A 27,977-nucleotide genomic window follows, 5' to 3' on the forward strand; every position below is an offset into this window, starting at 1 on the left:
GTAATAACTTGCACAAGTGTTGTATGGAATGAATGTAATTGTTGCTCCCATAACATTCGCCATACATATGACTGAGAAACATCAACGCAAGCACCTTCTGGTGCTTGGTGGGAGATAATTGTACCGCATTTCAATATTGCTTCTTCAGAATTACCATTTCTCACGAAACATACATGACCAGCATCGAATCGTGGTTTAAGCATACCTGTTTCTCGAACATGCCTCTCCAAAGCCTCAAATGTTTTACGATCCAGTACTCTTTGATCTGGATAACTTACCCGATATTCATGCTCAGCAGCCAATCCATTTTTATTTGCTACCATAAATTAACAATATGTCCTTCAACTCTCCATTTGAAAACAAATTTGTAGTAACACCCATTTTGAATGACTGACCAAACAATAACAGCACAAACATCATTCAAATGAATATTCAAATGGTAGACAATAAACTTAATTATTGATCAGCTGTTATTGCCAACCTATGAAAAAATAAAAATCTTTAATATGTTTTAGAAGGATGTCTTTAAAATTTATTTTTATAATTTTTAACATCTGTATGTATATTTTGTGTGTAATTAAAAATTAAATTTCTCAAATTTAAGTTAAATTTTAATAGTTTGTTACTTGCATCAATTTTCTCAGAATTAAATTCTCTACAGTTAACTAAACATTTTTATTTGTTTATTGGTAAATTAACAGTTATTTTATTCCAAACCTAAAAGTGTATTTTCCAACACAACTTTTTCATGTTTTAACCCATTTTTCTTACAACCTACGTGAGATAGAGGTATGGGAACACTTTTATTCAATTTCTGAGACCAAAAACCATACGAAAGCACCAAAATATGATTTTAAATATCCAAGCACTGGGAAAGCAAAATTTAATTCCTTGTCTTTTGTAAACAAAACTTTATTTTATCACTACCTGCCTCTACTAAATTATTTTTTTTAAATTCAGCAAGGAAAAAAATTCATTCAAATACTAAAAATAACTAACCTGCAAATGTATTCTCTTCTGATGCATTAGTGTTCCTATTAAAATAACGTGCAAATACTTCCATACTTGACACATGAGTTGGTGGTTTACTTGTGTCACCAAGCACCTTGCTGACATTATCGACAGAAGGATTAGGACTAGGACTTCCACTCCGACTGTTATTATGGCTCTCAGGACCGATCTGTCCAACTTGACACTGGGGACATATCTTAACTTTATCCAAACATGACCAATGGTAAGTTGCTGAACAGTTGTCACAAATCGATAGAATTCCTGATTTTCAGAACAAACAAAATATATATTTCTTATCTAATAACACAAAGATACAATCAAACAATCTTTAAATTATTTTATAATAATCGGGAAATGATCTCTTAATATTTAAAACAATATTATAATTTTTTCAATCAGGGAGTAGTCATAACCTGCTCTCTTTCCATTGTAGAAGTGACTTCATAGAATATTAACTCACAATTAAGTGTCTTTTTTCTTACATTTTAAACATATTTTATATTACCACACTGTCATTACATTTTTTAAAAATAAAACTCTGAATAATGATATACATTAATAACAACAGTAGGTTGTAGTATTTTTTTAATCAATTAACACAGTTACAAAATTTAAGAATTCATGCATATAAACAACATGTTAGCCTAAAATAATATACATGAATAAAATCAATAATGTCTTTTATAAGCATTATAGTGTATTAATTTAACTCCTGTACAGTACATTACTTAATAAAATTACAATTATATTTTTTTGCTAACTATACTATACATAAAACAACGGAACTGAAAATCGCTGAAGAACTGAAAATGCGATTGTAAAACATGAAGTAAGAAGTTATATACACATAGATTTTAATTTAATTAATTTATCTTCATATTTGTCAATAAAAATAATAAAAACAATGTAAAACAAAACTAAACCAATTCAGGCAATAAAATCCAAAAACTCATGACATGTTCTACTCATTAATCTGCAAAATATATGTAAATAAACCATGATTTGTATAACATATAATTCCATGCTAACAGGTGACAGGTTAACAAGCAGATAAGTTAAACAATACTGATAAAATTAAAAAGATAATTAAAGAAAAATTAAAGCTGAATTAAATTATGGTGAAAGTAGTAATACTCTTGTCTTGTCAGAAAATATGTGAATATCCATATAACCAACAAAAGATAATGCAGAAGTAAATGAATCTTACATCCTTAATGACTTTCCTTATTGTCTTGACTTCCTTCAGAAATTTCTGGATGTAATTATTTTTACAATTACAACATTACTATTTTTATTACTATAACTACTTTTTTTAATTATATTAATAATACACATGAGAATTAGTCAAACACAAACCAGCAGAAGAATAAGCCAGTAGAGAGAATATGTACTTTTTTACAAATTCTCTCTGAAGTTCCACCCATTTTTCCCAACATGTGAGGAGCTCTCCTTCATAAAAGGTTTTAGAACAAACCTTTTTAGTGCATAATTGATTCTCATGAACCAACTGTGCGCAACAAATTGGCTTGATTAAACAGTGCTATAAGAGAAAATAGTAAAAAGTGCTAGAAACGAGTAAAAATTATGGCCAATCTAAAAGGAAATGGAACAATCAGGTACTCAAAAATTTAGCTGGGAAGAGAGGAGAATGGAAATGGATTTGGTATAGGGACATGGTTAGAGCAGATAATCACTTTGAAAATCAGAAGGTATTTAGTATGAAAAACAGCATTTCAATGGTATTTTATAAGGTGGTTAAATTTAAATATTCATTTTTGTAAGTATGAAAACAAATACATTACAGCAGATGCTACAATTGAAGTAATTAAAAAGATAATTTAGAATGCATAATTGTGTTATGTTTACCAACCTTGCTTCCGACAAATAATGCACACATTCTTATATGACCCAGAATCATCGCGTGATTTGCTGAGTGGTGGAGGTGATGGGCTTGTTGAATCGCTGCTAGAATCATTATCTTTTTTAACTTCTATTATAGGTGGAGATCCAATTGGGCTATCTTCTCTTTCATACTCTTGCTGCCGCTCAACATCACGCTCCAGTCTTGTACGACTTCGTCTCTGCTATTATTCATAAAAAAAAAAAAACAGTTAAACAAAATGAACACCAACTGAAAGTAGCAAAAACAAATATATATATATCCATAATGTTCTTGTACTTGTTAATTATAATATTAATTTATTCACTCTCTGGTAATTACAGGCTTATATCCAAATCCAGCAAACCTATTTTTTATGATATACATATATCTTTTACCAAATGAAAAATGGCAAGCCAGACTAGGATTCAAACCTTAGCCTCTCAGATGAAAAAGACAATGATGCTACTACTTTCCCAAAGGTCAGAAAAAAGTATTACAATAAACATTACAAACTTCAAATAAAAAATCTATGATTAAGAAATTAGTAAATTTTTAGTTTTCTTTTGCAAGTTTAAACAGAATCATTTATAAAAAGAGTGATTAATTTAGTTTAATTATAAATATACTGCATGTTTTTACCTTAAAGACAATTTCAACTTTATTTTGGTAAATTATGTGATACAAGCTATAAAAAACATATATATATTATATATGAAGAGTAAATTCAACTGCCAAAAATAAAATAGTTATTAACTTGAACACTAGCTAAGAGTGCTGCTTTTTGCTTCTAATAATAGCAATACATAAAAATATGAATTTGTTGAACTGATAAACTAATGTAATGCAAATAGTTAAAGGTCTTTCTAGGCTTTATTTAAACCTATCCTTGTTTATTTCAAGTTCAGTATAGAAATGTAACTAATGCATTTGTCTAAAATATTATTTACGTTTAATAAAGTACTGACCACAGTTAGATCCCAATGACTTGTATACAATGAATGGCGTCCAGCGAGACGTCTTCTCCTTCGTTCTCTATTTTTACTTTGGAGCTGCGTTAATGCATCTTTAGTAATTAAATCTGAAAGAAAAATCAAATAAATATTACATTTAAATAAAATTACCTTAACTTCCCAAACAACTTAGTTGAAACAGAAATTCTGTATTACTTCCAATTTTAGAACTCATAGTTTGTTTTAGGCGGTTTTAAGGCTGCTTTACTAATTCTCTAATGAAACTGAATTCATAAAAGTATCTTATCATTCATATAAGAATATATGTATAGTAGGAGTGGCAATTTTAAAAGTGGAAGTTCTACAAAAAAAATAAAATATATATGCGAGAATAAATGTCTTTCTGAAAAAGTGGCAAAACTGTAAGAAGTTATTTAAAAAATTAGATGTGACCAGAAAATGTTCCTTAAAATATCTATGATTCAAATCCCCCAAAGAGCATGATATGAAGCAGATATTGTTTAAGTAAGGACCATTTTAGCTTTACTGCCAGTTTATACTTTAGAAACAGATAAGCACTTGCATAGCACATTTATTTGTATCAATAATTATCTGTTTGGAACAACAGTCCAGCCATATTCATATTGATTGATAACCTAATTGAAGCGCTAGAATAAATAATCTTGCAAAATGTGAGATTTAATTAGTAATTTGTTTCTCAATGAAGAAAACAAATCTGCTGCTGGAATTTGAAAAGAAGTTTGTGATGTTTTACAAAATTTACAAATAAATTTTTCAAGTTTAAAAATTTTACAAATAAAGATAAAGTTTGAAAATATTGTCTTTGTATTAAGAAATCAGGACAAATATACATGGTGAAGAACATAAAGTTTGACAATCTATGATCACAAATGATTTGTTAAAAGTGAAGAATAATTCATAAAAACAGATGAATTAGAGTTTTCTTAATTTCAAATGAATTTCCAAACATTTCACATTTACTGATTTACACAATTTTATAGAAAATTTGGGTAATAGAAAGTTGTGATGAAGGCCAAAAATATTGATACAAATGACATAAAATAAAAAACATTTTGCTGCATTTCAAACATTTTTGAAATACTACAAAAATGAAGGAGATAAAGTGTTAAACCACATTAATACTGGAGATGAGACTTGGATATCACACAGTAATGTCGAAACAAACTGGTAATCATTTTAGTATATATCATCTCTGAAGCCCAAGAATGAACATACACAGAAAGCATAAGGTTCCTGTTTTTTGTGACAACTAAGGGATATTGCTTATTGAATTTCTTGATCATGGAAATATCATAAATGTCGATATGCACTGAGGAATTCTTAAAAAAATTTGACTTGCTATTCAGATCAAAAGAGGTGGGAAGGTTTTTTATTTCTGCACAATAGTGCTCCACCATACATTGCAACAAAAAAAGTTCAAGGATTAAAGCAATTTTGCTTTGAAATCTTTATGCATCCATTGTACTGTACCATCTTGGCACCTACCAATTATATTTCTCCACTTAAAATAATGACTTGCAACGCAGAGGTTTGGAAATAGTGCAAAACTTACAAATGAAATTATTAATTTGTTTAAGTGGTGGGAAAATTTTAAACTGGAATAATAAAGCTAGTAGAACAATAAGAAAAATGTGGTGGAGCTACAATGTGGAAAAATAATACAAAATGTAGGTCTATTTCTTATTTTATGAAATAATTTTTTTTTTATTTCACTCGCTTTTTTTACATCAAAATAATCCTTACTTGAAAAAACATGTCCAGTACAACAAAGTGTCAAGAACATAAGGCAATTAGTTTAATTTCACATTCACAAAAGATCCTTTGTAGATTTTGAATAAAAGGCTGAGAGAATGATAGAGCAAATGGTTACAAATGAATCAAGTCCTGCCTATTCCTGGTCTTGTTTAAAATATGAATCCAGAAGAAATGATCAACAGTGCTTTAAAAGAGGATGAAGGTTTCAGTGTGGAGGAAGAATAAATTTTATTATATTCCCAGACAATATGATGTCTAGAAAATAAAGCGCAGGGTATTTAACAGATGCATTTAACATCTTTTAACTTTGAAGTAAAGTTAAAAGATGTTATGAGAGAGTATAGAATAAAACTGAATGTAAGAAAACAAAAGTAATCAGTGTAGGAAGCAATAAACCAACGTTTGTATAATAAAGAAAAAACTGAACAAGTAAAGCAATACAAGAGCTTTGCCAGGACTAACAGAAAACTGCAGAACTGAAAATGAAATAAAAACCACAAGAATAATGGAAAAGGAAGTTCTTAATATAAGGAAATAGTTATCATGTAGCCGGATGAAAATGGATTTGAAAAGTGGTGTTTCTGTAAAGTATGGACAATAAGAAAAGGAAAGAAAAAGATACTAAGAAAAGGGCATGTGAAACATGAGCATGGAAACGGTTAGAGAAAATTAAATGAACAACCAGAGAAAATTATAAGCAAGGAATGAAAAATTGTAGACAAACAGACAATCTAAAAGAAATCAGAACTGTCAGGAACTCAAAGGTTCAGGTAGAAAAAAAGAATGGAAACAATATGGTGCAAAGGATCTGTCTCAGGTGATAACCAAATGATGAAGTATCTCATCATAAAATCTTTTATGAGAAATACATATTTTTTACTATAAATAAAAATAATAATATAAAGAAAATAATAATAATAAAAGATATAATAAATATTTTTTATTATTAATACATTTTTTGAAACTCTCCTGTATGATCAAATTTTCATCTACGTAGAGCAATGAATTACTAATGCATTCTGCAAATAGTTTCAAAGAAATCTTTTTCTATTCTTCGTGATGGCATATAATCCTGATTTTCATCAGCCATGAATTGTGACTACTACTCTTTCAGTTTTTCTTGAGAAAATAACTTGATAGCATTTAGTTAATCATCATACCATTAATAAATCTACATTAATAAATAATTCTCTTTTTATTACAAATGAAAGCAGGTAGGAGGATATAATTAATATAATAATAGGATTGGGAAAAACATTTCTTCATATTATCTTAGTTGATTTAGAGCTTTTGAGCTTTAGGATTGCATAATCTGGTAATATGAATCAACTCACCATGAAAAGTGATGCTATGTGGGTGGTGGAACTATAAGCTGTACTGTTCACTATAAGCTACTGCTGTGAAGTCAAACTAACCTTTATTGTCAACAACTGAAAAGATTATCCCAAGCAATCAAGACAAAGGAACCAAAACAGGTCAGAAGGAAAAGTGACATCTTTCATCAAAAAATGAAAGATGTCACACACATCTGATTTGCAAACCAGATATGTGTGTAACACACATCTAAGACCCCCTCCCACACATCTGATCTGTAAAATAAATTAGGAGAGCTTGGACAAGAAGTATTAATGCTTCCATTGTATAGCCCTGACCTGGCACGGTCAAACTACCACTTGTTTTGGTCTCTGTAGAACTCTCTTAATGGTATAAAGAGGGCTGTGGAAATTATTTATCACATTTTTGTCCTGAAAACACTGACTGAATTTATGCAGATTATGATTTTACCAAAAATGGCAACAATGATAAAACTGCATATATATGTTTTATTAAATTTCATTTGAAATATAAAAAACGTTTTTTAACTTTTGCATTGAAATAAAAATAAACTTTTCCCCAATCCATCCATTTACAATTAAAGTGAAATAATTTAAATATTAAAAGCTTAATAAACTAAAAGACAACAAACCAGACCACATTGCTACTTGCCCAAATGCTTAAAAATTAAAACTTAAGTCCAAAAATTCTAAAAAAAAATCAAGTGCCTGAAAAATCACCTTAATTTATCAAATACTACACCTATAGGATAAGAACAACCAATCCTATACAAAAAAATATAGTGCAAAAATTTGTTTTGTACCTTTTCTAATCTATGAATGCCACGATGGAAATAAAGAAGTCCTAAGGTAAAGATACTGTGACAAAGACTTGTATAAACAAATTACAGTCTCCTAATCATAAAACACAGATCATATTTTCTAGATAAATCTTTCAAGAGTAATTTTGCAAATTAAATAGCTAACACTCTCTTAGATGGCAAATTGAGGATCTAATACTACCACAAGATTCTTAATTGAAAACACTAGCTGCAGTCAGATGTTATTTACAATATAACTGAAGAGAATATATAGTATTTCATTGATGTGAGCATAACAATTTTCTTGTTCAAAATTCATTTTACAGTTTTAGCAAACACAATAAGAATTGTAATTAACTGCTAATTAATAGTAGAATTTCTATCACAAGAACTTGAAAACTACAGCAACTTTGGAAATTTTTAACAGTTCAGAAAAACAAGAGGTTTTCTATGGCCCAACAGCAATTGTATGGTTGAATTTAGACTCCAACTTGTCTTTAATTAGATATCATAACTTATGAAAACAGATGAAAACTATTTTATACAGGCAGTCAGAACACCAGCACTATAGAATAGTACGTTGTATTTAATTAAATCCATCTTAATAGTCAGAGGATCATTAGCTATTTACTAAACTTCAGAAATTCCTTGTCATTCTTTACTCTCAGCTACAATAGATGCATATCTGAATCTTAATGATAAAAAAATGTGTCTATATTTTTCATTTTTTGCAGGCCTTAATAACTGAGATATCTCACTAATAGTAGTACTTTAACATTTTTTCTTGGTATATCTGTCCTTTAGTAATAGTGTTAACAGTCTTTGAGGCTCTTGAGCTTTCAGAGATAGCCCTTTATAAAAATGTTTAGCAGTATTTTGTTCTTTTTATATAATTACAAGGATGGGGCTCCTTAATAAAACTACACAAGTGCTACTTAAAAGATTTTTTCTTGTTTCTTTTATTATCTCAAATTGTAATAATGTAATATACAGAAAAAAATTAATTTTTGTAGAATTATTTTTTATTTTTATTGAACAGATATTATTGAAGAAACTGGATTCTGCTATGCATCATTTACAAATAAATATGGTATTTTAATTTGCAAGCTCCCCCTTTAAAGAAAGGATAACATAAAATTTTTAGAAGTAGTACTTTCTTTTTCAAACTTCTTTTGACAAATATATTCTCTACTGATCAACTTACTACCAATCAACAATGAATGATGTGCTTTTTGTATAAAAGTACCCCATGAATCTCAAATTGTTTTATTATCCATCAATCCAAAGGAAAAATACCCTATCATAAACATATACCTCTTTTATATAGCATAAACATCTCACCACTGAATATCATACAATAGTTTAGTTTCTATGCAAAATTTCATCTACACAAACAAAATAAAATTTTTACAAAGTGGAAAAAATTACTGACTTAAAAGCAGCATAAACTGCTCTTTGTGGACACCATCTGTTGGAGGTTCTTGACAAGCAACTGATTCTTGAGAGTCATCGGATGAACTAGCCAGTTGGCTGAAATTAAAAAATAAATAAACAAAATATTATTACCTCATCTACATTATTCAACAGGTAATTGATCAGTAATAATAATTTAATAACCTTTAAACTTTTAAAAAAGTAAAAATTTTTATTTTTTGTAATAACAATTTCTAGTTGTAATTTAAGTGGTCTCTCTCTAGTTTGAAAGCTACTTTAAAAATTTTTCAGTAATATAAAACCAAAATTAATGATAAACACCAAAATAAAGGGAAAGAGCAGAGAGATTTACATAAAATGCTAGGAGTAAATTAGTAAAAATACAAAAGAATATACAGTAGATGCCGCTTATTAGAATCACTGAGTAATAGAATCAGCCAGATTATTAAATTATTATTCTAATACCCAAACCAAAATACAGAAAATTTGTATAAATCTTTTTGTAAAGAATCAAGATCAGTTTATTGAATCAACATTTTAATATGTGACGTGTATTTGTTATAAAAAAAAATGAATTAATTATCTTCACTGCCCTGCATTATGTTATTTATGCTTTCATTTTACTATAGTATCCATATTTAATGTTTAAGTTGATTACTTCAAGGAAATGAGTCATATCGTATCATAGTCTTGTCACTAGCTGGCTAAAGACAAGCAGCTCTGCACCAGACTTCCATCAGTAAAAGATGGCAGACTAAATACACGTACATGCAGTGCAGTGTATTTCATCTTTCTACACTGTGTATACTGAATATACGGTTTGATTTGTATGTTTGTTTACATCTTTCAGATTTCTTTTAGCGTGTACTTCAACTGTTTTTAATGTTTAGTATTATGTTACTATTGTTTTATTGTAATTATTTGTGATTTTGTCTGTTTGTTTATTTTTTGTATACTGAACTGAAATTTTTGTGAATTTTGAAGCCATGTCACATAAACAGAAGGATTTTAATTTACATGAAAAATTAGAAGTTTTAATAAAATATGATAAACTTCCTAAATGCAGTCGGCTAGAAGTTGCAATCACTCTGGGACTTTCTCAGACTTCACTTTCTCGTATCATTAAAAGCTGCAAAGAACTGGAGGCTGCAGTCGCCCGAAATGAGAATGTGAACAGAAAGAGGAAACACGATAGTAAGAATGATAAATGTTGAACACACTTTATTACAGTAATTCACTGAGGCACGAACATTAAATGCACCCATCAGTTTTGGAATCTTAACAGTAAAAGCCAAACAATTTGCAGAAAAATTTGGTGATCATGATTTCAAACCAAAAGATGACTGCCTCTCTCATTGGAAAGAAAGAAGCAATATTGTTTACAAGAAATCATTCGGTGAAAAATTGGAGGCTGATCAACCTGCTGCAGACAACTGGAGTAAGAACTGAGTTCCCAAGATTTTAAAAAACTTCAAACCTGATGATGTCTATAATTGTGATGATCTAGGATTGTATTTCAGAGTACTTCCTGATTTTTCATTACGTTTAAAAAAGAGGTGAAAAGGTATCTTCAACGTCTACGAAGGGCAATTCAGAATAAGTGGAGAGGAATGTTGTCATCAGGTACTTTCTTTCTCCATTACAATGCTCGGCTGCACACTGCACCTGTAATAAAGAAGCTCCTGCAGCGTTTTCGTTGGGAAGTGTTTGATCACCCACCATACAGCCCGGATATCACCTCCATTCGATTTTCACCTCTTTGCTCACATGAAACGCTGGCTAGGAGGACAACATTTTGGCACAGACATCGAGCTGCAGACCAGTGTAGAAACATGGCTGAAAACACAGGCGGCTCCATTCTACGACGAGAGTATTGGAAAGTTGGTACCACGCTACAACAAATGTCTAAATCAGAGTGGCAACTATGTAGAGAAATAGCGTAACTATGTAAGTACTTGTTACAAGTTAAACATTTTTTATTTTCACTGTGGTTTTAATTTTGCGACTGATCGGACCTTGAAAATAAATAACCCTCGTACAAAAGTGATTTTAATAAGCTGCATCTACTGTATCTATACACTAGAAAAAATTAAATATTTATACTGCCTGGATGGTACAAACAATGACATCAAGCCAATCACAGAATGATTATTGTTGACAAATCCTGAAGCTAACAGCAAATGGGAAGGAAGTAAAATAAAATATATATATATATATATATATATATATATGATTTTTAATTAATTACTAATTAAAATAAGGATATAGTCTTGTACGGACCTGAAAATTATACCTAATAGCTGAGGTTTTGATAAAATGAAGCAGAACTGGGGCTAATACAATTTACATGTATTAATCATTAACTAGCCTGTATACACAGATACAATTAACTGATAGATTTGCCTATGTGTGTTTCCACCATCCTGCAGCAGTACAAAATAAATATGAGTCAATTATTGTTGTTGATGAATAGCGCCCCTTACCTTATTTTTCCTTTCTTTATTCTAATAGCACTTTCAAGGGATCCTGTATCATCAGTTGTATATAAAATTACATAGCAAAACATAACAATATATTATTTTTTTTTTAGAAAAAATTAAAATTTTTACTACTACATAAAGAAAACATGAAGTCAATTAAATAAAATAATTACATACATTTAAATATGACATCAATTAAGAATTAAAAATTAAAATTAACTTTAAAAATAAAATAATTAAAAGATTTATACCATGTAACCTGGCCAGCCAATGTTACATTATCAAGTGGATTTAATCCATTTAACTGACATCATATTTAAATATACGTAATTATTTAATTTAATTGAATTCATGTTTTCTACATACGATAGTAATTTTAATCTTTTAATTTTTTCTTAAAAAAAATTGTTCATGTTTTGATATGTAATTTTAAATAGTTTATAAAAACTGATGATGTGGGATCCTGCGAAAGTGCTATTGGAATACATAAAAGAAAAACAAGGTAAGTGTCATTTCATTCACTTTGTAATTATGTACTAAGGTTGTTCAAGTTGGTTTCTAATTATAAAAAATATATGCGCGCACGCACACACACACACACATACACAATGGCTGTCCAGAAAGTAAGTTACATTTTGAAATAAAAAACCAACCAAATAAAAAACATAAATGTTATTTTATACATTTGAAAGGGATAATATTAAATTACTTTTCTATATAGTCGCCATTTAAATTAAGGCACTTACCATAAAGATGCACAAGCTTTTCAATTTCTTCTCTGTAAAAATCTGTCACCTTAGTTTTGGCACCCATCTTGCACAAAACTTGTGATAACCAAACTTCCCTGATACAATTTCATGCAGTAAACTTCGTGAAATTTGAGGAATATGAAGCGAGAGTTCTGTAATTGTAATGCGGCAATTTTCACAAATTTTATCGTTGATTTTCATTGTTAGTTCATAAGTCACAAGGCCAGGCTGACCAATGCGGTCCTCATCATGAACATTGGTGCGGCCATTTTTAAACTGAAAGCACTACTGCCTCACTCATTATTCCATCTCCATACACCTCACAAAGTTGCTAATGAATTTCAATTGGTTTGAGGTTTTTTGCCAGTAAAAATCTAATCACTGAACAAACCTCACAACTTGCAGGATTTTCTATATAAGTGCACATTACAATAATTCATAATGAACAAAGTAAAAAAATCACAGTCCACATGCTATGAGAGCTTGATGCATACTGAGTGTAGAAACATTTTGACACCAAGATGGCAGTTCTATCCCCACCCATCTCCATGCTAGGCACAAACGTAAGTTACTTTCTGGACTGCCCTCATACGTATGTATGTATGTGTGATGTGTGTATTTGTGTATGTATGTATGTGTGTGTATATATATATATATACCTAGGAGATATTTAAGTATGGAGACAGCCTTATAGTGCATAGCTGAGAGGTATTTGGAGGCAGAAAGAAACGGGGTTCTACAATTAAAAAAAAAAATCTGCATTATGGTGAGTTTTAATTTTTTTCATCTTGGATCCACCACATTGAATCAAACATAATTTTTGTAAATAGGAAGTTGGACTATGACACATGATTTCAATTTAAAATTTTACAAGAAAAACAATGGTGAAACCCACTTTTCTGTTAATGCCTTCGTTATTACAAGAATTCAACAATTCAACAAGAAAAATCAACAATAAAACGAGGTAAAACATGCTGCATGAACAATTTTCTAGCATTTTACATTCATAATGCATAAAATAACGAACTTTAAACAGTGCTAAATATTGATCATAATAAACAACAATAACTGATAATTAACAACACAACAACAAATTAATTGTTAGTAAACAAGTGCACACAGCCTAATTGAATTTTTCAATCCTAAAATTGTGCTTTTTTGTAAGAGATTATCAAACAAAAAGATCTGCAAAACTCTGGACATGCAATATTTGATCTGATTAGCACATTTTCCATTATATATCTATACAGTATAGCTAAGTAAAATAAAATTATATTTGAATATGTTGTATTTTCAATTTTGCTTTTTACTTTTACTGAGAAAAAAAATTTTCTTTTTCTTCTCTGAGAAGAAAAAGTATAAAGCTTAAAGTGTGCATTTCCTGCATACATGTCTGGAGGAAGAAGAAAAAAGAATAAACAATAAACTAATATAATAATGGTGATATTACTCGTTAGGTTGATAATCATGAGCAGATGTTGGTGTTGAAGGTCGTCGCACAGACAACATAGGTTTAATTCTTTTAGAGGAGGGTGATAAAGACGCAATCTCTTCATCTTCATCATCATCATCGTCTTCATCATTATCATCTTCTTCATCATAATCATTATCTTCTCGTTTTCGTTTTCCTCTTTGTTCATGTTCCGATATTAAACTAACTCCTGTTTTAATTTTTCCTATAAAAAAAAAAATATACATTAAAAAAATACATAAGAAACCATATCAGAACTAATATATTAGTACACGAAACAAGTCTTGATGAAAAATTCATTTTCAACAGTTTAAAATAAAAACTTCACTGAAATTTATAATCACATTTCAAATTTTAATACTAGATTGTAATCATAAATCAATTTTATGGTTATAGCATATGCAAAGCATCTAAGGTGTAGATCACAATTGCTTTTTCTGAGAGTAATTATATTCATTATACGAAGTGCTACCCAAAAGTTCGGGGAATTTGAATTTGCGCGTGAACTATTGCTGGTATGACCTGCTGCCACTGGATGTGGCTAACAGTACTCTTTGTGAATTACTGTTCCAACAGCTGTGAAGGTGAGAGGCTGCATTGTTGACTTTCATGCGGTTGTGTAACGTTGTGTTTTACTGCTTTGGCGAAGTTCTAAATGGCAGATTTTAAAGAGCAAAGAACCTGCATCAAATTTTGTTTCATGCTTAAAAAACTGGTGCAGAAACCCATCGCATGCGTGTGGAAGCATTTGGTGACAATGCTATGAGTAAAACGTTTTTGTGGTACGAACGATTCAAAGATGGACGAACGACAGTTGATGACGATGAGCGTTCAGGAAGACCATCAACAACCACAACACCGGAAAACATCGCGAAAGTGTGAGAGGCTATTGTTGCAGATCGTAGACAAACAATCCATGATGTTTGTGAAATCGTACAAATGTCATATGGGTCTGTGCAACGCATCTTGTCGAATAATTTGAACATGAGATGTATTGCTGCAAAATTCGTACCAAGGCTGTTGAACAGCGACCAGAAACAAAATCGCATATCTGTCAGTAGTGAATTGAAAAATTCAGCAAGAGATGACCCTAACTTCATCACCAACATCATAACTGGTGATGAGACATGGATGTACGGGTGTGACCCTGAAACTAAGCAGCAGTCGTCGCATTGGAAGTCGCCAAGTTCACCACGGCCAAAAAAAGCATGCCAAGTTCGCAGCAACGTGACGTCCATGATGATTGTTTTTTCTGACATTAAACGCATTATCCATAAGGAATTTGTTCCTCTTGGTCAAACTGTCGATGGGATGTTCTATTGTGAAGTTTTGAAGCAGTTACGTGAAAGCATTAGGTGCAAACATCCAGATCTGTGGGGTAAGAACAGCTGGGTTCTGCACCATGACAATGCGCCTGCACACACATCGCTAGCCGTTTGGAATTTCTTGGCTTCCAAAAAGACAGTAGTGATTCCCCATCCACCCTATTCGCCTGACCTTGCCCCGTGCGACTTTTTTCTCTTTTCGAAAATAAAATTTCAATTGAAAGGCCGTCGTTTTAACACAATTGAGGAGAATCAGGAAGAAACGCAGAACGTTTCAAACACTTACACCTGCAGACTTCCAGGGATGCAAGGAATCATGGGAAAAATTCTGGGATCACTGTATCAATGCCCAAGGGGATTACTTTGAAGGAAACGGTGGAAATTATAAGTTATGGTAAGCTATTTTATTTTTATGGTAAAATTCCCCAAACTTTTGGGTAGCACCTCGTATAGCCAGTCCGTGAAATGGCAATGCCATTTTCAAAAGTGATCAGTGTCTTGCATCAGGGAACAATACACATTATCACATCCCATTTTACATGATGATAACAATTCTACTGAACTTACATAATAAACCTTACTTCACTCTTACTGCAATAGGACTTAAGTGGTCATATGGTAAATTTATTTTAAAACTTATTTCTGCAAACTATATTTTTGCAAAATAAAGTTGAAGCAACTATTTGCAAAACATTTACATCTACCCAGGGAGCAATGGTAACTGCTTGCTCATGCAGCCTTCACAGTGTGCAAAGAATACATGCCGAAGCCTGCAAGAGTTTATCTGCTGCATCTGTAATCAATGTAATTTAGGAAGTCAATATACAACAACCATCAGTTTCATTTAAATCTCCTACTAAGATGCCTAATAAAAACTGGGTAACCAATGTAGACAGTTTCAAACAGAAATATATTCACTGTACAGTAACGGTGTTTTTCAAACATGGTGAGAAATTGATTTGAGAGAGACATGCAATTTTACAAGAGAAAACTGGATTTATTGTAAGCATAAAAGCTAAATGGAAAATTATGAAAAAATTGGGATATAAATACAAAAAATGTAATAATGGTGGGCAGTTCTTAATGGAATGTGCAGATATTGTATTATCATATGAAAATGCATTCCCTGAGAAAAAGACCCGTCTTAAAACTGATTACCTCAACGAGATGTGGATCAACCAAAACCATGCATAAAAATTCATCTAGCAAGATTATGAATGTAAGAGTGGTTTCCAAGTGCCAATGGGTAAAGGGTTGCAACTAATAATTTACCACTTCAAAAGTGCCACGGATTTATTGATGGGGCAAAGTTAAATATTCCAAGCAAAAAATTCCAGAAATTATCACAACGAAATAAATGACATTATTTTCAAGGAATAGTTTACTGATCTGTGGAAAAGTTAAGAAGAAGGTTGTGTGCTAGTGACTGACAATGCAAGCTACCTTTTGATTCTTGCAAAACAATTTCAGTCTAGTAAATCAAAAAGCAGACATTTTAGCTTGGTAGACAAAGAAAAAGATTATTCATGATCCAAACTATTATTGAAATTCGTGCATTAGTCAAAGATTACAAAAATAAATACAACCAATATGAGATTGTTGAGCAAATGGGCCATGAAATAGTGTGGTTACTACTATATCATTTTCATCACAACCCATTACAACTCACTTGGACCCACGTAAACGATGAGGTGAGATCAAACAAGAAAACATTAAAAAGACATAAAAGACTTGGTAGAAATTTTTTTGAAAAATGTTACCACAAAGAACTGGAAAAAGTGTGTTAATCATGCCAAAAGATTCCAGTAGCAGGACTTTGAAAAATATGTCATTACTGAAAGTGACAAACAATTTTTTATAATGAATGCAGGTGAAAGAGATAGTGATAGTTCTTGTGATGTGAAGAAATTTCTGTTTTTAAATCTAAATATTCTTTTGCCAAAATGTTTATTTCTATTATCAGAGGTGAATGTCCGAATTCTTTTTCTCATTTACATAGCTTGAGTTCAATTTTTTTTTTTTTAATTTCCTATTTGAAAAAACTAAATATTCTTTTGAGCTTTGTTGGCATACAAACTACAAAATAAAAATATTAAGATTGTACAAAAAATACATAAAAAATAAAGTGTTACATAAACATGAATAAAAGTAATATAATTATAATCATTATTCGATTTATTATACAAAAAATGATGAATACTGCAGAGATAGTAAGTTTATACTGTAATAAATGTAAAATTCATTTAATTAATTAAAGCGTTAATTTGTACTATATTTTATAATCGTAAAACATAAAATTATTTCATGAAATAATTTATATAGTAATTCAAATAAATAATACAGTAGAATAAAATAAAAATAAAAAACATATGAAATAAAATTAACTGACAAATTTAAATAAATAAATAAATAATAGTAAGAATAAAACAATATGGTAGAATAAAAATAAAAATAATACTATACACAAGTTTGTATCATGGGTGAGGACTTACTTTTGTGGTAACCAGTAGCACATGTTTCACATGCCAGGTTATAGGAGTGGGGTAGAGGAGGCAAGCAGAGGTAGCTTGTAGGGAGGACTCACCTTTAGATTTTATATATACTATAGGTGAAGATCTATTTAATTTCAGCAACAGCAGTGTACAAGGGAGTCATTCTGGATCTCAAACTAATCTTAGGCTTAAAAAGATTAAAGATGTGAAGGTCTGAAAGAGCATCTTCTAGAAAAGAATAAAATCTTTGTAATTTAAGGGAAATTGGATGAAATATAGAAAGTTTAATAAAGGCATGCTATTAAGAAAGGATCAATATGAGGATGTAGCCTCTTCTTAATGCTTTTAAATTAGAATACAGAAAAAGCAACTCCTGAAAAATGATATTTTAGAGTAGAATAACTATTAGGAAAAAAGTATTAAAATGTTACTGGGTTACTGAGTTTACTGATGGCATTATCCTTTAGCCAGAAACGAAAAATAAGTTAGAAGAAATTCTGAATGGCACAGATTTACTATTAGGAAAGAAATTTAGTTTGAAAGTAAATAAATTCAACACAGATGTAATGAAATGTGGTAGAAAGGTCAATGAAGAATTAAATATTAAGAGAGATGAGCATAATAAACTAGACATACAGAATTTTTCAATTTAGGGAGTAAGATTACAAAGGATAATTGAAATTCTACAGACATCAAAAGGAGACTGCACTAGTAGAGAATGCTTTTATGTTAGAAAGACTTCCGCTAGTTATTCTAATACAGGTCTAAGAATAGGAAAGAAGACCTTCTTAAAATATCTGTGTCAAGTAACGAAACACACACTACGTAAAGCTCCACAGTAGTGAAACATGGACCATAGAAAAACATAGGTCTTTAAAATTGATGTTACAGGAGGGCAATGAAAATTAGGTGGCTGATAAAATATGAAATGAAGAATTCTTAAGAAATATGATGTTTGTGGCAAAATCTTGTAGACAAACTAACCTGATGGATGTTATCCCTTTCTAAGCAAGATATGTATCTAAAGACAACTCGACAGGTGTTTTATTTTAAGAAAAGGGTTGTTAATACCTTAATAGTAGTCAACTGTTCCTAATTCTACTTTTTAATGTTTCTCTAATTACCAATTTTTATTGATATCCTAAAGCATTCTTTCATTTAATAATTACTGCTTTTATTACATGTCCTACAATATTATGTCACTCAATTTTTATATTTTATAGATCTTCATACATTTGTAAAGCAAAGAGATACTACAATAATCATACACAATTTTTGAAGGAGTGTTTACAAAGCTAAGGCTTAAAAAAATTAATTTTCAAATCAGTTTTAAGAGTTAGTCCTGAAGTATTTAGTTTGACACCTAAAAATGTCTTCAACTATGGAACAGTAAGTAGCTTCCAACTATTCCTGACAAACTTTTGCTAATGCAGATTAGACATTATAATTTTTTTAATATGGATCTCTCTTTACAATTTTCTTTGCATTAATCATCAGCCTATCAGTAAAAAATTTAAAAAAATCTATAATGGAAACCAGATGACCTCCAAAAAGTGGTATATAGCCAGTATTATTCAACACAAATGTATTAATTTTTAACTTAAAATTGTTATTATATAGATCCCAGTATAAATTTTTTAATAATTATTTTAAAATTACTTTTGCTTATGCACATCCTTAGTAATTACAGTCGAACCTCTAAATAACAAACCTCAATATTACACATTTTTTTACTGAACCGTAACATTTTAATAAAACTACAAATAAATTTATCCCTATTTAATGTATTCATACCTCTATATAATGAAATGGTGACATGCTGCATATTACCATATGTAGTAACATACAATAATTTTTATGAAATGTTTTATTAAAAATAATGATATTAAATTTAGTATTTTGGACATCTCTGTGAGTTTAAGATAGTTATTTTTTTTTATTTCCATACCTAAATTGTACTTTTATACAAACACAAGGTATTCTTGACAACAGTCAAGAATGACAGGTTACTTTTTATTGAACTGATAAAGCAAAAACTCCTGATTCTCTTATACCCCATTAACAATAAAATTCTAACAAAAGGTTTAAAATGTTTTGCAGTTATTGTCTGCCTATACAATAAAGTAGTGGAATTTCCATAAATCCACTAACTAATGCAGAGCACTAAAATTACTGTGCAAACTTTCATTCATTTATCTAAATGAGACGGGTCTACAGTACGTAGACATAACAAATAGAATTCTCAGAAAACATTTAACACATATTCCCTCTATTGTTCAGTGCATACATACAGTTCAGCAATAATTTTACCTGAGGTTAATTCAGTTGGTCTCTGTCTTTGGATTGCGTTACATTATACAATACTGTACTGTACTGTTTCTTTAGTGTGCCATATTCAATGTCAAAACGTTAGTGCCTTAGGGTTTTGGAAAAATAAGCGTTATACACGAAGTTGTCAAAAGTGTTTAAAAAAAAAGATATCGCACAAAAATTTGGAATCTCACAAAGTTCATTGTCAACAATTTTAAAAAATCAGGACGTGATACTACAAGAACTAGACCAGCATAAAAAAAAAACTAGTGAGAAAAAATTAAAAGGCAGCATGGATGATTATATCAACAAAGCCATTTTAAAATGAATGACAATGACGCGTGAAAAAAGCTTCCGTTATCCAGAACATTAATTAAAGAAAAAGCCGTGGAATTTGGAGTCACACTAGGACACAAAGAATTCCAAGCCGGCAATGGGTGGTTAGAGAAGTTTAAAAAAAGACATGGTGTTATTCATAAAGTAATTTCTGGAGAAAGCGCAAGTGACTGTGAAACTTGGAAGCAGACTGTGTTGAAGCCGATTTTAGAATATGTGGAAAAAGCTATTTTCAATGCAGACAAGACAGGTCTATTTTTTAAATGTTTTCCCAACAAAACGTTAAATTTTAAAAATTATCCATGCTTTGGTGTTAAACAAAGTAAAAAAACTAAGAATTACGGTGTTAGTGGCTAAAAACATGCTAGGGACTGAGAAACTTAAAATGTTGGTAACTGACAAAGGTAAAACTGTGCATTGTTTCTGAGGAGTTAAATCTCTAGAGGTAAACTACACATTTAACAAATAGGCAAGGTTGACTGACATTTTTACAGTTTGGATAAAAAAAATTCGATAAACAGATTACTAGACAAAAAAGAAAAATTGTACTTTTTATTAATAATTGTACGGCACATCCTCAAGACACTAATTATGTATTAAATAACGTAAAAGTCATATTTTTCCTACCAAACTTAACATCAATTTTACAACCAATGGATAAAGGGATAATTAAAAATCTTAAATTACACTACCAAAAAAAGAATTCTGAAAAAAATTCTAACCAATGTGTAGAGAACGAGACTGTCCCTTTTAATATTGTTGACCTCCAAGAAAACATTTTTGAATTATCAAGAGTGTGGACCAATGATGTTAGCGATGAAACAATATTGCATTGTTTTTGTAAAGCTGGTTCCAGTACCACCATGACAGAATGGAATGAAGAAAATGATATGATGATACTAGTACAGTTAAAAAGTCTCTGGAATTTCCTCCAAACAACTGGAAATGCCAGTAATGAAGTTACACTGGAATATTTCATCATTGCTGATGAACAGGTTATCATTACTAATTTTCTGGATGACGACATACTTTATAATGTTAGTAAGTTCTCTGAACCGGTAGAAGAAAATGATGATGACAAAAATTGCGGAGATCAACAGGAGGAGAAAAACCTACCTATGATGAGGTTTTACAGTCATTTAGAACCTCATTTAGGCTTGGACTATAGCTCAAGGATGAAGTAACAGATAGTATTTTAAAGTTTTTAAATAATGTGAAATTTTTTTTAATGTAGTTTAATGTAAACACAGAAAACAACAAAAAATTACTCACTTTTTCAAGTAATAAAATAATACTCTATTAAAAATTAGAAACTGTAAACATTACCTAATGATATCAAACAAAAACTAAAGAATGCATTAAGATTAGTATTTTTTTAATCAATCTGAAAAAAGTTGTAGTATTTATTTTTTATCGTTCTGAAAAAATGATATGCTAGAAATAAAAATACAATGTGTAAACCTACAACTGAGTGTAATAAGACTTCAAGTATAGCCTACCTCCATTCTAAGTACAAAGGAAGTCCTTACCTGAAATACATACTTTTTATACAATATGTATAATGTATTAGATTAATACGCAACATATGACATAAAAAATACATTTACTTTTTTTTCTGTAACGCAATTAAGAAAAAACTACACTTAATTTTAATTCATCATAAAACGAGTTAAAACATTCATAAAAAAAATTAGACTGGAAATTCTTGTTACATCTATGTAAAGAAAACCTCTATTTTACAAATTTTTACTGGGATTCTTGATTTCATTATATAGAGGTTTGACTGTACATATAGTTTCATAGCTGATGTACACAGCAGTACATTAACAAAATATCTTACTAGATGAAACAAGAATTATAAATTTACAAATTATGCTTGACAGCAGCTAATATCAGAACACATGATTTTGGTTAGTGCTGACAGATCACTAAAAACTAAAATCACAATTCTTACTCAAAAACTTTTAATTATATACTTTCCTATAAAAATAATTACTTTTTTCTCTACTTCAGAAAACCACCAATCAAGGTGAAGTGAAGTTTTCTAAAAAATAGGTATATACATACATGGCCAAGTGTATACAGAAATTATACATTTAACAATAACCATAAAATTACATATATTTTTATTTCTGCTAACTATAAAAATGTACTACCTTTTGCAGTGGAAGATTGTAATGACAAAGCTGGATGAGCATTAAAACTCAGCTGTGAAGATGAGAAAGTATCATCTTCAATACCATTGTTATTAATATTATTATTACTATTATTATTGTTATTATTATTATTATTCCATGATTTTGCTGCTATTTCTTTTTTAACTCTTGCAACAAGAACTTTCTGAAAACAAAATTAAAAAAAAACATATTTTAGTTCACCTAATCACAAGAATATGTGATGTGCACACATGCGCATGCGTACACATAGAATTTTTTTCATATTTAGCAAAAAACCTGCTTAATCTTGGTTTCAACCAAGATTATTTCATAAAAATTGAGATCTTTTCAGTTATCTGACCTGTCTGTATTAACTTTTTACAATTTTAACAACAAATAAAAAGACCAAGAACTAACCTTTACTCTGGAAGCCAATAGGACACAAAATCTTAAAGTATTCCTTCAAATAAATCACTCCCCTCACGTCAGCGATGCCACATGTCAATCATCGTCCAATTTGTGCCACACTGCACTTTGATATGGTGTTTTGCCAGCCTCCAAATGTTTTTTATTGTCTGTGTGTGTGTGTGTGTGTGTGCTCCCATTTCAGGGTGTAACCATGTTTTGCAATCAATTGTAGGCCTTCCACTCATCTGATATTATCGTTGTGCCAAGTAGAATAAATTGCCAAACAATAGGTGACAATTGTTCACCAAACTATTATCAACAGCTGCCAAAAATCCACTGTTCAGAAAGCTGACAGCCAACATGATATACTGTACAGAAAAATACGCTAATCAATCTCTACTGTAGTGCTAGGGCCACCAATTTAAACTGGACTTTTCAGCAAGTAATCAGTTGTCACTTCACATTTGTAATTCTTCCAAATCTACCATTCTAGATGCATTAATTTCAAGTTCCTTTTCACAAAATTTTATAGTCGGCAATTTGAGACCAGCAATATGTAAAAAAAAAAAATACTTTACAAAATGGCATTTTTGACACTGATAAATAAGAATTCTGAATGTTTATATCCACCTCTCTATTGCTGATGATTATACAATTATAATACCACAGCAGTAATTCATTTTTGTGGGTTATGAAAAATACCATGTTCGTGAAAAAATTTGATTACATCTTCTTCAGTTTTAATACTTTCAACCAGACGAATGAAATTCATGTCAACAACTCACCTGCACAGATAACATAAAGCAACTAACAGTGGTCTGCAATACACAAACCAATTCGCAATAAGCAGACGGGGTATCTTTTTTTTTTTTTTTTTTTTTTTTTTTTTTTTTTGGTATTTATTTGTTTGAGTATGATTTTGTTTTTTTTTTGTGAGAAAAGTAATGACTTTTTACTTACCAAAGTTTTTATTTTTTTCAAATAAACAATATTATCCCCTTAAGTAGTTGCTAGGTTTTATTCACATCACCAAAAATCACTAACTATTCTAGCAATCTTCTTTAGCAATACTACCTACTATTTTGCATTGCAGTTCCAGCTGAAGTTGGGAGTGGTAATTTTGTCAGGGGTTAGAAAAGTTAAATATTAAGGATGTAGTTGAAAAGTGAAGTTTTCCTGTTTATTTAATATAAGGATGTTTAATTGTGTATATTTAATAATAGTCTCTTATTTAACTTAAAGAATTCCTAAATTATTAGTATTGCCATACTTGTTTCTGTAAAATAGAAGTAAATATGATTACATGTCATTATGAAATTACTTTTGTTTGATCATTGCACTTTAGAATCTGTAAGACATTAACTCAATGAAAGACATGAAATAAGAATAGTTTCATTTACACATTGTGTTTATTTAATGAATGCATTTTGTGTGCAATGGACACACAAAACCATTTTTTCTTTATTTTTTATCTTCAAAGCGATACTGCATCCAGTTTTTTAATTTAAGAATTATTTTTTTTTAATGATTGTGTCTTTTTTTACACAAAATGTGATTTCTATTTTGTTTTAGTGTTTTCTTCTGTTTTTTTTCTACTTTATACAGGAATGAGTCAATGAGCATGTTGTTATATCCATGAGTATGCATTAGTCCCGAATTCTTCCAATTAATGTAAAAAGCAAGCTTATATTACTGACTTCCCATAGCAGAGTAACTGCCATCACTTATTTATTAATCATATTTTTTATTGCAAAATTATATATTATTATACAGCATTATGAAATGTAACAAACAGACTGAATAGACTAAATTGAAAAATATCCTGTACACATGCTGACTATCACTAAATTACTCCCTGTATTTTCCAAAATGTTTGATGCTTAGTAAACACAAAAAAATCCAGTCTGCACTCTCACCTACTTTATAATTATAAACTGCCTTCAAAATTAATTATAAGAACACTTACCAAGATAATGAGAATATCAAAATTCACATACAGATATATATGAAATCTAGCCACATGAAAAATAATAGTAATCGGCAAGATTTAAATTAGATCAAAATAAAAATATTAATTTACAATGCAATTTAATATGTTAAAATAATAATTACATCAAATTTAAATTAAACATACCTGAGCTTCCCCTAAACTGATAATATGTTTCTGAATATCAGCCAATTGATGTTTAATTTCAGTTGGATCCTAAGGGAAAGAAAAAATTTGGTTGAGTTAATATAGCATGTTTTAATAATGCAATTAATGTTTAACAAAAGCCAAGTGACAAACTGAACTCTAAACAATTCTTGATAATAAAACAATAATCCTTAGCCAGTATTTGTAAAAATTACATAAATACAGGATTTGTTTTACATTCCAATTAGTTAGTACATGAAGTTAAATCCTCTTAATATTCTCATCAGACAAAAAATTAAAATTTTTAGATTTTTGTGTATGGGGTGGCCTATATTAAATGTTATATTAAATGTGGCCTATAAATGTTTCACAGACTGCAACATTTCAAATGTGGACAAAAAGATTTTGAGACGGCAACATTATGTAGCCTGTGAGTGTGGAATAATGGTCACTGGACTCTGGAACCGTTAAGTGTATGCCATACAGAATGGCAGCTCAGTTGTCTATGGAGACAACTGAGAGTGGCCATAAGGTTGGCAAGCACTGTCTAAGGAATGTCCCCAGGGCAGCATGTTGGGTTCATTATTGTAGGTGGTGGGGTTTGATTCTCTCTACGGATGAGGTTTCCCAGCAGGTGTTGCATTGTGGCTTATGCTGACGATGGGCTCCTGCTGGTCGAAGGAAGCTTGTGGAGGGAGGTTGAACTCCGAGCCACTTGGGCTTGCAGGATGGTTGAGTTGTGGGGTCATCAACACAAGATGACGTTTAGCCCGAGAAAAACCATGATGATGCTCCTCAAAGGCCGTTTGGCAGCGTATCTGTGTTTCGATGGCAGGCCAGCATATAAAGTATGTTCAAATTCAAAAGTACCTCAGAGTGTTTCTTGATGAGAAACTGCAATTTAAGAAGCACCTTCAATACATCGTGGAGAGGGCCTGCAATGTCTTCTTCGGTATTCGACACGTGGTCAATTATGATTGGGGTCTTAACTTTAAGACTATAAGCATCCTGTATAAAGGCGTGTGCGAGGCTATTATGATATATGCGATGCCTCGCATCGCATATAGCATAAAGTTATCGAAACATATTATTAAGGGCTCAATGCCTACCTAACATTGTTAAAGTAGCGGGTGGTAACCGTACTATTTCACAGGAGGCAGTCTTGGTGATTACAGACGTGAAACCAAGAAACTTGATTGCGTCTAAGAAGCAGCAGTGGTGTGTTTCTAAGAAGTCCAGCGAGTTGACTTCAGATAAAGTTTGAGAAATTGAACAACATAGCAATGCGTTGTGGCAGGCCAGATAGGATGAGACAGATAGTGGGCGTTATACTATGATCTCTCACCAAATATTGTTGGTTTGTGGGACGCCTCTTGGGTGCACCCTAATAAATATATGATGCAATTTCTTTCCCACCATGATGCTTTTTAGGGACAGATTCCAGAAATTCGGCCTGGTAGATTCTGGGATGTGCCCTCAGATGTAGACAATTGGACAACACCTATCATGTTCTTTATGAGTGCTCGAAGTACAAGTTAATGTGTTCGGAGACCATCTGTCAGCTTGATCTTATCGGGTCGGCGTTGGTTCTCCATGTAAACTGGAGGAGCCAGGCCGAATGGGCAATAGTGGAGAATTTTGCAGTGTACTTAGCTAAGAAAAAGATTGCTGAGGGAATCTAGAGCTCTGCTTGGATTTCTCTTTTAGTTGATGTTTTATTTTATAAATTATGTTTTTGTTGTTGTTCATGTCCTTTTTTTGTTTTGTTTCAATATTACTGTGGTGTTATTGTTCCATGTAATATTTTTATGTTTCGTGTTGTGTGTTGAACTCACTTTACCTTTTACAGGTAGGTAGTTCAATTCCTTTGCTAGTTAGGTATTTTCACTCTTGCTTAAGACTCGGTGAGATGTTTTGTTTTGAGTTCATTAACTAATAGTACATTGATGGGAATGTCACTCGAGGCGTATGTCAGAAGCCGAGGTTACGAAGATGACCTCTGGTAAAGCCCATAAAGGCTTGGAACGGAGGGGGTGGTGGAAGGTGTCTTCGCCTATCGATGTCAGGATGTCTCTGGAGAAGCATGTACATTGTGTGTTTATATTTTGCAACAAACAATTACTTGGCGGTAAAATGGAGGATGCCAGTTGAGTTTTGAGGTAATGGCCCCTCTGCGTTAACAATTGCAAGAATAAATCAGAAATCTGACACCAGTGGTAGTGTTTTGCAAGCAAAGGGCATTTTGTAGGCCCAACAGTGCGTGTAATAATGATAACACAACCCGGTTGTTAAATATCCTTGAATTGTCCCTGAGAAGCTAAAATCACAAAACTGTGTCCAGAGAGCTAAACATTTCATGCACAACACTGCAGAAAATAATGAAGGACCTAAAATTGCGGTCATACCATCCTTGCTTGATAGACGCTCTTAATGACAAAGATCCAGATAGGTGCAAGCAGTCTGCAAACATCTGGCTGGGAATGCAGCAGAAAAATCGAGGTGTTTGGAGGAACACAACTTTCAAACAGATGAGGTCAAATTTCATTTTTTGGAAAGTATTAATCATCACAATTATGTGATGATTAGACTGGTGGAAAGAAAACCCTAATTAACCATCAGTATTCATGACTAAGGTCCTTGTGTTATGATATGAGGCAGTGTGTCTTATGTTGGGTTGATTGGCCAATTCTTTTTTGATGATACCATTACTGGAGAAAGCTACCTGAAACTTCTTACAGGCGATGTTTATCCTTTATTGTTGCACAGTGAACAGGGACACAAGCATGATGATTGTTCGCATAGGTCCGAAGCTCCAGCCTGTGCTAACTGTAAAAGATTACATAAGAATCATGAATTGTTAGTAAGGAGTGTGGCTGTTACATAAGGGCATTGAACAGTACTTTAATTC

General features: G+C 31.1%; 1 protein-coding gene across 1 annotated transcript in view; it reads right to left on the minus strand.

The window, feature by feature from the left end:
• Positions 1-27,977, minus strand: part of LOC142319306 (uncharacterized) — a 63,120-nt gene that overhangs the window by 16,034 nt on the left and 19,109 nt on the right. The window contains exons 3-9 of the mRNA XM_075356426.1: positions 25,070-25,138; positions 22,528-22,711; positions 13,888-14,113; positions 9,207-9,304; positions 3,859-3,971; positions 2,882-3,095; positions 1,000-1,272 (exon numbers count right to left, since the gene is read on the minus strand). Of these exons, the coding sequence (XP_075212541.1) occupies positions 1,000-1,272; positions 2,882-3,095; positions 3,859-3,971; positions 9,207-9,304; positions 13,888-14,113; positions 22,528-22,711; positions 25,070-25,138 (1,177 nt within the window). The remainder of the gene's footprint in view (positions 1-999; positions 1,273-2,881; positions 3,096-3,858; positions 3,972-9,206; positions 9,305-13,887; positions 14,114-22,527; positions 22,712-25,069; positions 25,139-27,977) is intronic.

The sequence above is a fragment of the Lycorma delicatula genome, chromosome 2 (genome assembly GCF_047948215.1).
Source record: "Lycorma delicatula isolate Av1 chromosome 2, ASM4794821v1, whole genome shotgun sequence".
Taxonomy (NCBI): Eukaryota; Metazoa; Arthropoda; class Insecta; order Hemiptera; family Fulgoridae; genus Lycorma; species Lycorma delicatula.